A 13649-nucleotide genomic window follows, 5' to 3' on the forward strand; every position below is an offset into this window, starting at 1 on the left:
GCCGGGTGGGGGACGCCTCAGGCCCAGGCATCAGGGGCCCGGCCAAGAGCCCCTTCTTCAGGGGTCACTTCGTCCAGAGCAGGCTGGGAACAGGATGAGGACACCTCTGTCCCGGCACGCTGGGTGGCAAGGTCCGGCAGAGGCCCTTCCTGCAGGAGGACCCCCCTGGCCCTGCGCTGAGACTGGGGCTCCGAGCTGCAGCCGGGCACCCAGGGAGGGTCCTGAGGGGGCAGCTGCCACCCCGGTCTGCTCACCCTCCATCGCCACTGCCTCCCAGAGGGCAGGACCCGGAACCACGGCCACAGCGTGTGCAGTACCTGGGGCGACTTCCACTACAAAACCTTCGACGGTGACATCTTCCGCTTCCCCGGCCTCTGCGACTACAACCTGGCCTCCGACTGCCGTGACACCTACAAGGAGTTCGCGCTGCACCTCAAGCGCACGCCGGGCAGCGACGGGGGTCACCCCCAGATCGAGTACATCCTGCTCACCGTCAAGGACGACACCATCTACCTCACCCGCCAGCTGGCGGTGGTGAACGGGGCCATGTGAGTGGACTCGGACGGCGCCCCAGAGCCCCGTCCTAACTCGGCTGAGGAGGGCACTGGGTTTGAACTCAGGCCACTGATTCATCAGTGAGCGGGGTCCCCCCGCCCCTCCAGGAGCCCCCACAGGCCAGGGACGGGGTGGGGGGCTCAGGGGGTTTATTCATCCTGCCAGTCTCCCACAGCCTCTCTCTGGGCTGAGGTGGGACAGCCCAGGTGTCCTGGCCCAGGTGTCTGGTATGGAGGTCTGGTGCCCTGTGACCCCAGCTACAGTTACAGAAACAGGGTGGGGCCTGTAGGGGGCCCCGCCCCAGGGCCCCAGCCATTGTCCTGCCATTGTGTCTGGAACAATGAGCCCCTAAGCTCGGTCCTGCCCCGCGGGTTGGGATCTGGCTGCAGCCCAGGTGGTCAGGCCGGCTCAGGGCAGGGTGGGTCCAGGGCCACGGAGGCACAGAGTTGGGGAAGCACAGTGCTGGGGCGCACTCTGAGCGATGGGGGGTGCAGGGGCTGGAGAAGCCCCCTTCCTCGGCCCCGGTGGCCCCGCCCAGGACAGGGGAGGGTGGGAGAGGGGGACGGCAGGCTGGCCCAGGTGGACAGCACCCTTCGGCCACTGCAGCCTCGATGGGCACCTGGCCGCTTGAGGTCCCAGGACGCGAGGTGGCTGAGAGGCGGAGGGGGCCGTCCCTGCACGCCCTCCACACGGCCGCGGGCCCCTCCGGGGGCCAGACAGCGAGGCCCGGGCTCGGGGCGGCGGGCGGGCTTGCGTGTGACTCCCTCCCGGGCCCCTAGGGTCAGCACCCCACACTACAGCTCTGGCCTGCTCATCGAGAAGAGTGACGCTTACACCAAGGTCTTCTCCCGCACGGGCCTCGCCCTCATGTGGGACCGTGAGGACTCACTCATGGTGGGTGCTGGGCCCAGGGAGCGTGGGGACGGGGTTGCCCGCGGCCTCTGTCTGGGCTGCTGGAGGAGGCTGGCTGGTGAGCGGTCGGCAAGGGCCAGGCCACATGACCCACCGGAGGCAGGGACCCTGGGGTGGTGTGGGGAGCTGCGCCCCCACCCTGGTCCTCAGCTCTCCCCAGCCGTCCTGCTCAAACTGGAACCCACTCAAGCAAGGTTCTGAGGTGGCCCGGCTATGCGGGCTTGCCCTGCTGCCCGGCCGGTGGCCCCGCTGACCTGTGGCCACTCACCTGCCCCCGCCCCCCACAGCTGGAGCTGGACAGCAAGTTCCAGAACCACACGTGTGGCCTCTGTGGTGACTACAACGGCCTGCAGACCTACTCCGAGTTCCTCTCGGATGGTGAGTCCTGAGCGCCCCGGTGGGCGGGGGCCAGCCAGGCTCCCCCGGTGCCCCGCTGACCGGCGGTGCCCCGCTGACCGGCTGTGCCCCGCTGACCGGCCATGCCCACGCAGGCGTGCTCTTCAGTGCCCTGGAGTTTGGGAACATGCAGAAGGTCAACAAGCCCGACGTGGTGTGCGACGACCCCGAGGAGGTTCCAGACCCCGTGTCCTGCTCAGAGCACGTTAGTCACGGGCGAGGCCCCGGCCCCTGGGCGGAGAGCCAGGCGGAGGGCGCGAGCAGCCCCCGCCCACCGCCCACCGCCCATGTCTGCCCGACAGCGCGCCGAGTGTGAGCAGCTGCTGACGGCCGCGGCCTTCGAGGAGTGCCTGGGCCTGGTGCCGCTGGAGCCGTACGTGCAGGCCTGCGTGCAGGACCGCTGCCAGTGCCCGCAGGGGACCTCCTGCGCGTGCAGCACCGTAGCCGAGTTCTCGCGCCAGTGTTCCCACGCCGGCGGGCAGCCGGGCACCTGGAGGAACGCCACGCTCTGCCGTGAGTGCCGCAGCGGGGCGGGGAGGGCGGCCGCGGGCCCTGGGGCGGGACGCCCCATGGGGGGCGTGGCGACCTTCACCAGCCCACGGCAGGTGTCCTGGTGTGCCGGTCAGGAGCTACATCTGCTGACCACAGAAGCAGCCTGGGCCTTGGGCGCCAGGCATTCGCGAAGCAGGGCGGGAGCCCGGGCACCAGCTCGCCGCCCTCGGGCACGTCCGGCTCAGGGGCCTGCCTTTGCCCTTTCAGCCAAGAGCTGCCCTGGGAACATGGTTTACCTGGAGAGCGGCTCGCCCTGCATGGACACCTGCTCTCACCTGGAGATCAGCAGCCTGTGTGAGGAGCACCGCATGGATGGCTGTTTCTGCCCAGACGGTGAGTGCCACAGAGCTGGCGGGCGGCACATGGCCCAGTGCAGCCCACGGGCCTGGTCACCATGGGACACGTGGCCTCGCTGCCTGAGGCTCGGGTTCTCAGCTGCACTGAGGGGATGGTGTGGGGCGGAGATGGCACAGGGAGCTTGGCGTGGCGCCCTTCCCTCCCGGTCAGGGGACGAGGTCCAGGTGGAGAGGCACAAGGCTCAAGGCCCCTCCCGTACATACACCGGAGTGGCTTCTGGAGTATTGGGTAGGGGCACTTTCCTGGTCACCACCTGTGGACACACCTCCCCCTGCCCGGCCCATGGGACCTGGAGCTTTCAGGGAAGAGCCAGACTCTCAGGCCCAGCTGCTGGCCAGACAATGTGGCGGCCACACATGTCACCCAAAGGACCAGGGGTGCCTGTGGATAGGAGGCCCAGTTGGCAGCCCCACTTCAGGAGTCCCGGCACCTCCTGAGGTCGGCCGCGTGTAACGTCCCACCCCACGCTGTCCAGGCACCGTGTATGATGACATCGCAGGCGGGGGCTGTATCGCTGTGAGCCAGTGCCACTGCAAGCTGCACGGGCATCTGTATGAGCCTGGCCAGCAGGTCACCAACGACTGCGAGCAGTGGTGGGTCTGGGGCCCGGGGCTGGGGGCCGGGGACTGGGGGGCTGGGAGTGGAGGGCTGTGCCTGGCCCTGAGCCCCGCTGTCCGACAGCGTCTGCAACGCCGGCCGCTGGGTGTGCAAAGACCTGCCATGTCCCGGGACCTGTGCCCTGGAGGGTGGGTCCCACATCACCACCTTCGACGGGAAGAAGTATACCTTCCACGGGGACTGCTACTACGTGCTGACCAAGGTCGGCCGGCTGCCGGCGGGGAGGGCCTGCGGGGGGAGCCGGGCCCGGCGGGTCCTCACCTCAGCCTCTGCCTGCCCTGCAGGACGACCACAATGGCTCCTATGCCCTCCTGGGTGAGCTGGCCCCCTGTGGCTCCACGGACACGCAGACCTGCCTGAAGACGGTGGTGCTGCTGACTGACAAGAAGAAGAACGTGGGTGCCCCCAGCTCCTCCCTTCCCCGCATCCCTGGGCCCAGGCCCTTCTCAACCCTGCCGTCTGCTCCGCCTTTCCCTCAGGTGGTGGCCTTCAAGTCCGATGGCAGCGTGCTGCTGAACGAGCTGCAGGTGAACCTGCCCTACGTGGCGGGTGAGTCCTGCTCCAGGGCGCCCCCCCGCGGGGGTGGGGCGACGTAACGGTGGGGGACCCCGGGAGCTGGGAGCAGGCAGGAGGGAGAGGGCGGGCAGAGCTGCTGCTCACGCTGCTCACGCCCGCCTTGCAGCCAGCTTGTCCATCTTCCAACCGTCTTCCTATCACCTGCTCGTAAACACCGCCTTCGGCCTCAGGCTGCAGGTCCAGCTGCTGCCGGTCATGCAGCTCTTCCTGACGCTGGACCAGGACTCCCAGGGGCAGGTGCAGGGTGAGTGGACCTCCAGATTCCGCCACAGAAGCAGCCCCCACCCTAGCCCCTGGCCCCACCCACCTCTGTCCCTGGCCTCGCCCACCCCACCATCGGTCCCCGCCCATCCTCTGCCCCACCCCACCCCTGGCACCACCCATCTCGGTCCCTGGCCCCACCCCACTTTGCCCTGGACTTACCTCCCCATGTTACTGGCCCAGCCCACCTCTGCTCTGGACCCACCCACCATCTGCCCTGGTCCCTCACCCTGCCCTGGCCCCGCCCTGGTCCTGCCTCCCCCCGGTGCTTCCCCTCTCCAACCCTGTCCTGGCCCCTCAGGCCTCTGTGGGAACTTCAATGGCCAGGAAAGTGACGACTTCAAGACGGCAGGTGGGCTGGTGGAGGCCACCGGGGCCGGCTTTGCCAATACCTGGAAGGCCCAGTCGAGCTGCTATGACAAGCTGGACTGGCTGGACGACCCTTGCTCCCTCAACATTGAGACCGGTGAGGCTCGGCCCCACCTGGGAGGGCTGGCCTTGGGCCACTGCAGATGTGGTTGCTGGCCGGACATGGGGTGTGGACAGGTGCCTGTCTGCTCAAGGTGGTCATCCCTCATCCCCCTGCTGCTTTCTGCCACGTGGCTGGTTTACGGCGGCCCAAGATGGCAGCCTGCCGAGCGGCACGGCACAGGGGCTGGGCCTGCGGGTAGCTGGGTGGAGGCCTACATCCAGGGGCTGGCCCGGTGCCATGACAGTACGCCCTCCCACCCCGCTCACCCCATGACGCTTCGCTGCGCCCGGGGAGGTAGAGGGGAGGAGGGGAGGTGGTGGGCACCCCTGGCTTGCAAGGGGGCACCGTTCTGGGGTGAGCTGACCTGGAGGGAGGGGCTAAGGCTTGGTCTACAGAGAGGGCAGTGTCCACTCCAGCTGGGGTGATCGGACAGCCAGACTCCGGGGACCTGCCCGGGAGGGGCCACCCCCACTGAGGTTCGGACCCCCTCTCTAGCCAACTATGCTGAGCACTGGTGCTCCCTGCTGAAGAACACAGAGACCCCCTTCGGCAGGTGTCACTCTGCCGTGGACCCCGCCGAGTATTACAAGGTGGGTGGGACCCACACGGTCCAGGCCAGCAAGGTGTGCTCTGTGCACCTGGCTGACCCTGCCCCGCCGCGGAGCGATGCTCCTGCCGGAAGTTGCTGAGTGTGTGTGTGTGTGTGTAAAGCATGTGTGCACACTCGTGTGCGTCCGGGAGTGCTTGCGTGGCGCCTGGGCGGACAGGTCACGGCCGGCCCGCCCCGCTCACCGCCCTGCTTCGCTGCCCAGAGGTGCAGATACGACGCCTGCAGCTGTGCGGACAGCGAGGACTGCCTGTGCGCCGCCCTGTCCTCCTACGCGCGCGCCTGCGCCGCCAAGGGCCTCACGCTGTGGGGCTGGCGGGAGCTCGTGTGCAGTGAGTGCACCCCCTGCAGGCGTCTTGGGGTCTCCGTGGGATGGGTCTGGGGCTTGGCCTTCACGTCACACACGGTCCCCTATGGCAGCTCCTCCTGAGCCTTGGGGTCCGGCGGGAGGGTCAGCCGGCTGCAGCAACGTGGCTCCAGCTTCCTCTGGCGGGGAGGGTCCTGGCACTGTGGCCACAGCCTGTTCACCCTGCGGGGAGGTGTGTGGGGGGTGGTAAATGTGTGGCCCAGGAGGTCCCAGGGACACTTGCCTTCGGCCGGGCAGGCGTGTGCCCCTCCTGGGTGGGGCGCAGGGACAGCAGGCAGGTCGGGAGCCGGGCAGCCCCCCTGGCCCCTCACGAGGCCCTTCCCTCTGCAGACGTGGACTCCTGCCCCCAGTCACAGACCTTCCTGTACAACCTGACCACCTGCCAGCAGACCTGCCGCTCGCTCTCAGAATCGGACACCCACTGCCTCACGGGCTTCGTGCCCGTGGATGGCTGTGGCTGCCCGGACCACACCTTCCTGGATGAGAAAAGCCGCTGTGTGCCCCTGGCACAGTGTTCCTGCTACCACCGTGGCCTCTACCTGGAGGCGGGGGAGGTGGTTCTGAGGCAGGAGGAGCGCTGGTGGGTGTCTGGGTGGGGCGGAGGGCACAGGGTGGGTATGGACGGCTCTGCCTGGGGGAGCCCGCAGCTCTGCCCGGCCCCACCGAGCCATGGGGCCTGTACCCCCCGACAGCCCCCACTCACCTGCCTCTCCCTTGCAGCGTTTGCCAGAACGGGAGGCTGCAGTGCATGCAGGTCAAGCTACTCAGCCAGAGTAAGTGGATGCTGCCCAGGGCATGGCCCCTCCCCACGCCCCAGCTGCAGCTGAGCTGAGGTGGCCCGTCCATCCCACAGGCTGTGCAGCCCCGAAGGTTCACATGGACTGCAGCAACCTGACTGCACTGGCCGTCCGGATTCCCCGTCCCGTCAGCTGCCAGACGCTGGCGGCCGGCTACGTGCGTGCCGGGGCGGGCTGCGTGCAGGGGAGGGGCAGGCAGGCTCCGTACTGGCCCTGACGTCCGGGTGCTGTGGACACAGGGGCTTTGTCGGCTCTCCCTGTCCCTGGAGGGAGGTGGCGGCCTGTGGGCACCTGCCCAGCCCATCAGGGGCACAGGGGCAAGTGTAGGGGTCCCTGGCAGGCAGCCCTCACCTGTCTCTGTGCCAAAGGAGAGAGGTCAAAGTGGGTGGGGACGTGAGGAGTGTCTCTGTGTCAGACGAGCAGCCAAGGGCAGGGCCGGCCTGGCACCAAGTCCCTGACCTCCCCTCTCCGGCTGCCCCCAGTACCAGACAGAGTGCATCAGTGGCTGCGTGTGCCCGGAAGGGCTGGTGGATGACGGCCGCGGGGGCTGTGTCGTGGAGCAGGAGTGCCCGTGTATGCACAACAAGGACCTGTACGCCCCCGGCAACAAGATCCAGGTGGACTGCAACACCTGGTTAGTGGCCTGGCCTGGCTGACCCTGGCCCCCAGTGCTCAGAGGGAGGGCTGGGGCCCCCTTCCCACTCCGCCGGCAGTGCCCTGGCCTGAATGGGGGTGCTGGACCGTGCTTTTGGGCTGGCGAGGGCTTGCAGGGGCCGGGTTTCGGGAGCTGTCCTCACAGTTCCTCGGGGACTTGGCCCGGTGGCCCTCTGTGCGGGGCGGGAGGGCCAGGCTCCAGGCCCCTCTCTCGCTCTCCTCAGCACCTGCCAGAGAGGGCGCTGGGCCTGCACCCAGGCCGTGTGCCACGGCACCTGTGCCATCTATGGGAGCGGCCACTACATCACCTTTGATGGGAAGTACTACGACTTTGATGGACACTGCTCTTACGTGGCTGCTCAGGTGAGGCCAGCACCCTCCCCTGCTCTCTGGTCCCCACTTCGCCGGCCCTGAGCTGCTTCCAGCCCAGTGAGGAGGCCTGTGGGTGGGAGGAGCCGGCCCTTTCACTGCCCACCTTCTGTGACCCTCCCTTGCTATGTGGGGGTGTGGGGTGCACAGGGAACCAGGCGCGTGGGCCGTGGTTAAGGCCCCGTGTGCGGCTGGATGTCCCCTCTCAGCGGAGGAGGGGCTGAGGCTCCGCAGAGGTGTGGCGTGTGGGGTGCCGTGATGGCTGGCTTGGCTCACGTCCTCTGTGGCCCCCAGGACTACTGCGGCCAGAACTCCTCGCTGAGCTCCTTCAGCATCATCACCGAGAACGTCCCCTGTGGCACCACGGGTGTCACCTGCTCCAAGGCCATCAAGATCTTCATAGGGGTGAGTGCTTGCTGCCCATCCCCGGACGCGTGGGTTCCCGGACACCTCGGGCCAGCCAGTGACTGGGCATTTCCCCTGGGCACAGAGGACGGAGCTGAAGCTGGAGGACAAGCACCGCATGGTGATCCAGCGTGATGTGGGCCACCACGTGGCCTACACCACGCGGGAGGTGGGGCAGTACCTGGTGGTGGAGACCAGCACCGGCATCATCGTCATCTGGGACAAGAAAACCACCATCTTCATCAAGCTGGCCCCTTCCTACAAGGTGCGCGGCCGCCCCTGCCCACCCGGCCTCTCCGAGGCCGCCGCGCGCCCAGCTGGGCCTTCCGAGAACGGGAGGGGACGAGCCCCTCCCCCGCGAGCCGCTGCTGGAAGCCCCTGCACACCCGCCCGTCTCCGCAGGGCACCGTGTGCGGCCTGTGCGGCAACTTCGATCAGCGCTCCAACAACGACTTCACCACGCGGGACCACATGGTGGTGGAGAGCGAGCTGGACTTCGGGAACAGCTGGAAGGAGGCCCCCACCTGCCCGGACGTAACCACCACCCCCGAGCCCTGCACCAAGAACCCGCACCGCCGCGCCTGGGCGGAGAAGCAGTGCAGCATCATCAAGAGCTCGGTTTTCAGTGTCTGCCACAGCAAGGTGGGCGGGGCGTGGATGTGGCGGGGCGTGGCAAGGTGGGCGGACGCGGCAAGGTGGCGGGCGTGGATGTGGTGGGGGCGGGCGCATGTGGGTATGGCTACGGGTGTGGATGGGCTGGCAAAGGTGCATGGGCTGGGTGGGTTTCTGTGTGGTGGGCCAGGGTGGTGGGTGTGGCTGTTAAGGTGGTGGGCATGGGCGGGATGGGCATGGTGTGGCACGTCCTGGGCGGGGCCAGACAGTCTCTCCGTGGGTTCTGTGTGCGCACTGGGGGGTCCTCCTGCTGCCTAAGTATGAGGCACCTGTCCTCCAGCTTCAACTCCATCCTCTGTGTCCTTTGGACATGTGACCAGACATCCAGTCTTCCTTCTGAGACCCCTGGCTGTGCCCCCAGAGCAGAAAAAAGGACAGATAACCCAGGCAGCCCTCAGTCCAGGCGGTGGCAGGGTATGGGGGCAGGTCTCGATTGCCGTCTTACAGCTGAAGGCCCTGGGCCCTGAGGGACAGGTCTGCATAGCTAGAGGTGGCCAACCCCTGGGTGGCATGCCTTGGCCCAGGAGCTGGGCTGCCTCTGGGTCCTGCGTTCCTCGGGCCGGCAGGGCCGACCTGCCCCATGAGGGTAGTGCAGACCAGAGCACAGGATGGCTTCTCCCCCAGGTGGACCCCAAACCCTTCTATGAAGCCTGCGTTCATGACTCCTGCTCCTGTGACACCGGTGGGGACTGTGAGTGCTTCTGCTCTGCTGTGGCCTCCTACGCCCAGGAGTGCACCAAGGAGGGCGCCTGCGTGTTCTGGAGGACGCCCGACCTGTGCCGTGAGTGCCCGCCTGTCCCGCCTGGGGCATGCTCGGGGCGGGCTGGGGCCGCTGCCGTGGGCGTGCTGCATTTCATCTGAGGGACCTGTTCGTGGTCTCCTGCACGCTTCTCCCTGCCTGAGGATCCAAGCTTCCTTCCTGGGGCCCTCCAGGGGGTCAGCCCCTGCCCGCCCCCCCCTTGCCCCACCAGCCCATATTCTGTGACTACTACAACCCCCCGGACGAGTGCGAGTGGCACTATGAGCCCTGTGGGAACCGCAGCTTCGAGACTTGCAGGACCATCAACGGCATCCACTCCAACATCTCCGTGTCCTACCTGGAGGGTGAGTCTGGAGGACCTCGGTGCCCCCGCGAGAGGCCCTGAGCGCCAGGCAGACCGGGCTCGCCTTGCTGAAGAATCTGTTCATAGAGGGGGCTTAGAGCCTGAGCTCGGACCCTGCCCTCGAGCGGAGAGGCGGAGGGAAGTAGGTTAACGCTCCACCCGTGAGGCCAGGAGTGGCAAGTGCTACCAGGAATAGGCAGAGTGGGGTCGGGCGTGTTTCAGAGGATGGGGGGGGGGGGGAGGCTTTGAGCTGAGAACTAGCCACATGAAGACGTGAGAGGGGTGCCAGGTCAGAGGTCAGAGGGCTGAAGCAGGTGGGCAGGGCCTGGCTGTCCCTTTGGCCCTATGGCAGTGTTCTGGGCCAGAACATTCCCAGAAGAGCGTCCTAGAGAGAAGGACCTGCCCTGGCAGGGACAACGGGAAGGGGGGTGTCTGGTGGATGTGGGGTCCATCATCGTGGTTCAAGCCCCATGCCCTGTGCCACTAGGTTGCTACCCCCACTGCCCTGAGGACCGGCCCATCTATGACGAGGACCAGAAGAAGTGCGTCGCAAGAGACAGATGTGGCTGCTACGTGGAGGACACCTACTACCCCCCTGGAGCGACTGTCCCCACAGACAAAGCCTGCCAGTCTTGGTACCTAGGGGAGGTCGGCACACACAGGCACACATGCTCGCCCACGCGCACACATGCACGGCTGCACAGGCACACGCAGTCATGCACATATGCATACACCTAAGAGTGTACACGCGCATGGGTGTACAGGCACACTCAGGTACTCACGCACGTGCACACACACACCCATGAGCACAAACGCGCATGGCTGTACAAGCATGCGTTAACACACACACACCACCGCGCGCCGTGAACTACATATCTGCCAGTTGGACAGGCGCGCATACACGCATTGAAAATCTTTGCCGCGCCTTGCCGTGTTTCCCCATGCCTTGCGGTGGACAGACACACAGGCCTGCAGCGCTGCCGCCGTGGGCCTGCTTATGCCGCAGGGTGGACAGGCGCGTACCGCGTCATTCTTTACCTGCCGCCATGCCGCCGTGAGCACACATATGTCTGCAGTTGGACAGGCGCATACACGTGCACACACACGCATGCCGTGAGCACACATATGCACGGTGGACAGGCGCACAGGCACACGCACGCCGTGAGCACACATATGCACGGTGGACAGGCGCACAGGCACACGCGCATGTGCGCACGCGGGGGGCAGGGCACAGGACTCCTGTTCTCGCCCTCTCTGCTCCATCTGGCTTTTGCCTGCCTTGCCTCCTCCCTCCTCTGCCTGCAGCTCCAGCCCGGTGGGTGGGCTCCCGGGGGGCGCCTTTGGGGCTGCACCCTGGGGCTCCGGGCCAGGCCTGCGCCTCCTGAGCACCTGCAGCCATGTGCTTGCTTTCCAGCATATGCATCAACTCCTCGCAAGTCTGCCGGCCAGAGGAAGGTAAGCTGCCCTCTGTGGCTGCCCCCGACCCAGCCGGCCAGGGCCCTACCCAGGAGAGCCCGCGGGCTGGCCCAGTGGGTGCTTGGTCTCCTCCGGGGCCCTTCCTGGCCCACACCAGCCTCTGGTCTACGGCAGCCCCCGTGAGGGCCCCGTCACATGGCCTTTTTCTCCTGATGGGGAGCTGGTGCCCTGGGACCCTGTCACCTGACCTGTGACACGGCTTCTGCAATCTGATAATCTGATGGGGGGGACGGGGGGTTCCTGTGGGCATTAGCTTGCCACTTGTAGAAGCTGGGGTCCCCCACCTTTCCCTTACTAGCACAGCCCAGGGGCTCTGGTCCCCGCCGTGTTGACGGCTGCTTCCCTCTCGCCCACAGGGAAGATTCTGAATTACACCCAGGATCGCGCCTTCTGCTACTGGGAGATCTGTGGCCCCAACGGGACGGTGGAGAAACACTTCAACGTCTGCACGTCCTCCCCACCACCCTTGTCTTCCCAGCCCACCCCCACCATGACCCCTGTGCCCTCCACCATCCCAACCACCAGCGCCACCACCACCAGCACCCCAACCCCCAGCACAGGTGAGGCCCTGGGCCACACGTCCCACCCCTCCTGGAGCCCCTGCCTCCCCCTGTGCCCTGAGCCAGTAGAGGCGGCCCTTCCGAGGGCCCGAGCGTGGCCAGCATGGCAAGGTCTCCCCTCTGGCCCTGGGCGGAGGGATGCTGACATGCCTCTCAACTCAGGGAGTGGACGTCCCCTCGGTCCCTGGCCTTGGGCGTGATGACGCGAGTCATGACCATGTGCCTAAGTCCAGACCATAGTGAAGGCGACTTGGGGACATATACCCCAGCCCTGGGAGTTAGGGAAGCAGAGATGCGCCTTTCAGCTCCCGGGGTTGGTGCGCGGGGAGGCAGCAGGACGTGGCCGCCACGGGAAAAGGGAGCTTGTAGGGACGAAAGTGCTAGAGTCCCCGCCTGCGTAGTGACGTGCCCTTTCCCCTTCGCTGCAGCGTCACCTCCCTCTTCAGCAACTTCGAGTAAGTGTGTGGACGGTCGTCCCCTGTGATCGAGGGGCCCAGAGAGGAAATACCACAAAGGGGCTCACGGAGCTGCCCCAACACCAGCTGTGGGGCCCCTGCCCGGCCCTCTGCTCAGGAAACGCAGATGGTGCATTCCTGATTCCTGATCTGCTGAGTCCAGAGACTCACACGGGGGGACCAGCTCCGGGTGACAACTTTGTTGGCCAAGAGTCGAAACCAAGCCCCTTCCAGCATGTTCCCTCACAGGAATGGGTGACCCTTTTGTTATTAGTTTTTGGGTGCGAGGACCTGACAATAGCTGAGCAAGGGGCACTGGGCTGGAGCTCCGAGGGCCTGTCACCTGGTGTGGTGTCGGGGTGCTCGTGTCTCCCGGGGCCTCAGTTTAGCTGTGAAGGGGAGGATGGACATGGCATCCAGCCCTCAACTCTCTGAGCCTCCCATCTGGTCCTTTGGTGATGACAGGGCAGCTGATCGTGGGGTCTCTGAGCTCTTTGAGTCTCAGTGACCTTTGGGGTGGTGCCACACCCAGGCATGAATGACCAACACTGGCTCTCACTTCTCCAGAGCTGTGCTGCTTCTGGTCTGACTGGATCAACGAGAATAACCCGGCTGATGGCAGTGATGGCGACCGAGAGACATTCGGCAGTGTCTGCCAGGCCCCCGAGGACATCCAGTGCAGGTCGGCCACGGAGCCCCACCTCAGCTGGGAGGAGCTGGGCCAGAAGGCTCAGTGCAGTGTCTCGTTTGGGTTCATTTGCAAGAACGAAGATCAGTTTGGAATTGGACCATTTGGAGTCTGTTATGACTATGAGATTCGTGTCAATTGTTGCCTGCCGATGGATAAGTGTCCTACGCCACCAACCCCGAGCCCTACCACCAAGACAAGCCCCACCACCACCACGGAGACCTCAACATCAGCCACCACTTCACCAACCCCCACCCGAGAACCGACCACGGTGACAGCCACTACTGTGACATCCACGCTTACACCAGAACGCACCACGACGGTGACCACCACAGCACCGACAAGCACTCCATGTGTGGATGACTGCAGATGGACAGGCTGGCAAGATTCCGGGAAACCCAGCTTTACCAAACCAGGCGGAGACTTCGAAAACATTGAGAACGTCTGTCAGCCAGACTGGGCGGCCAATATCTCCTGCAGAGCTGCCAAGTTTCCCGACATTCCCATCGAAGAGCTTGGACAAGTGGTGGTGTGCGACCTCTCAGTGGGGCTGGTGTGCAAAAACCAGGACCAGAGGCCAGGAGGAGTCATACCACAGCCCTACTGCCTCAACTATGAGATCAACGTCTACTGCTGTGGCTACTGTGCCTCCACGCCTGTCCCCACCACCACCACGACCACTATAGAAACCCGGACCACGACACCCATTATCACCCCAACAATGACACCAACAACGACACCCACGACCAGCTCAACAGAGACACCAACACCAACGCCAACCACCACGTCAACAAAGA

The 13649-nt window shown here is 65.8% G+C and overlaps 1 protein-coding gene across 1 annotated transcript in view; it reads left to right on the forward strand.

Moving 5' to 3' along the window:
• The window catches only part of MUC2 (mucin 2, oligomeric mucus/gel-forming), a 44170-nt gene that overhangs the window by 10945 nt on the left and 19576 nt on the right, over positions 1–13649 (forward strand). Inside the window, exons 3-30 of the mRNA XM_039840379.1 lie at positions 278–548; positions 1335–1449; positions 1755–1845; positions 1959–2068; positions 2166–2376; positions 2623–2748; positions 3248–3365; positions 3454–3592; positions 3675–3785; positions 3870–3939; positions 4073–4210; positions 4529–4693; positions 5195–5289; positions 5512–5638; positions 6004–6253; positions 6394–6446; positions 6527–6627; positions 6953–7104; positions 7349–7487; positions 7788–7898; positions 7984–8163; positions 8301–8540; positions 9195–9365; positions 9542–9674; positions 10161–10308; positions 11088–11128; positions 11506–11709; positions 12732–13638. Coding sequence (XP_039696313.1) covers positions 278–548; positions 1335–1449; positions 1755–1845; positions 1959–2068; positions 2166–2376; positions 2623–2748; positions 3248–3365; positions 3454–3592; positions 3675–3785; positions 3870–3939; positions 4073–4210; positions 4529–4693; positions 5195–5289; positions 5512–5638; positions 6004–6253; positions 6394–6446; positions 6527–6627; positions 6953–7104; positions 7349–7487; positions 7788–7898; positions 7984–8163; positions 8301–8540; positions 9195–9365; positions 9542–9674; positions 10161–10308; positions 11088–11128; positions 11506–11709; positions 12732–13638 — 4717 coding nt within the window. The remainder of the gene's footprint in view (positions 1–277; positions 549–1334; positions 1450–1754; positions 1846–1958; positions 2069–2165; positions 2377–2622; positions 2749–3247; positions 3366–3453; positions 3593–3674; positions 3786–3869; positions 3940–4072; positions 4211–4528; positions 4694–5194; positions 5290–5511; positions 5639–6003; positions 6254–6393; positions 6447–6526; positions 6628–6952; positions 7105–7348; positions 7488–7787; positions 7899–7983; positions 8164–8300; positions 8541–9194; positions 9366–9541; positions 9675–10160; positions 10309–11087; positions 11129–11505; positions 11710–12731; positions 13639–13649) is intronic.

The sequence above is a fragment of the Pteropus medius genome, unplaced genomic scaffold (genome assembly GCF_902729225.1).
Source record: "Pteropus medius unplaced genomic scaffold, Ma_sr-lr_union100, whole genome shotgun sequence".
Classification (NCBI taxonomy): domain Eukaryota; kingdom Metazoa; phylum Chordata; class Mammalia; order Chiroptera; family Pteropodidae; genus Pteropus; species Pteropus medius.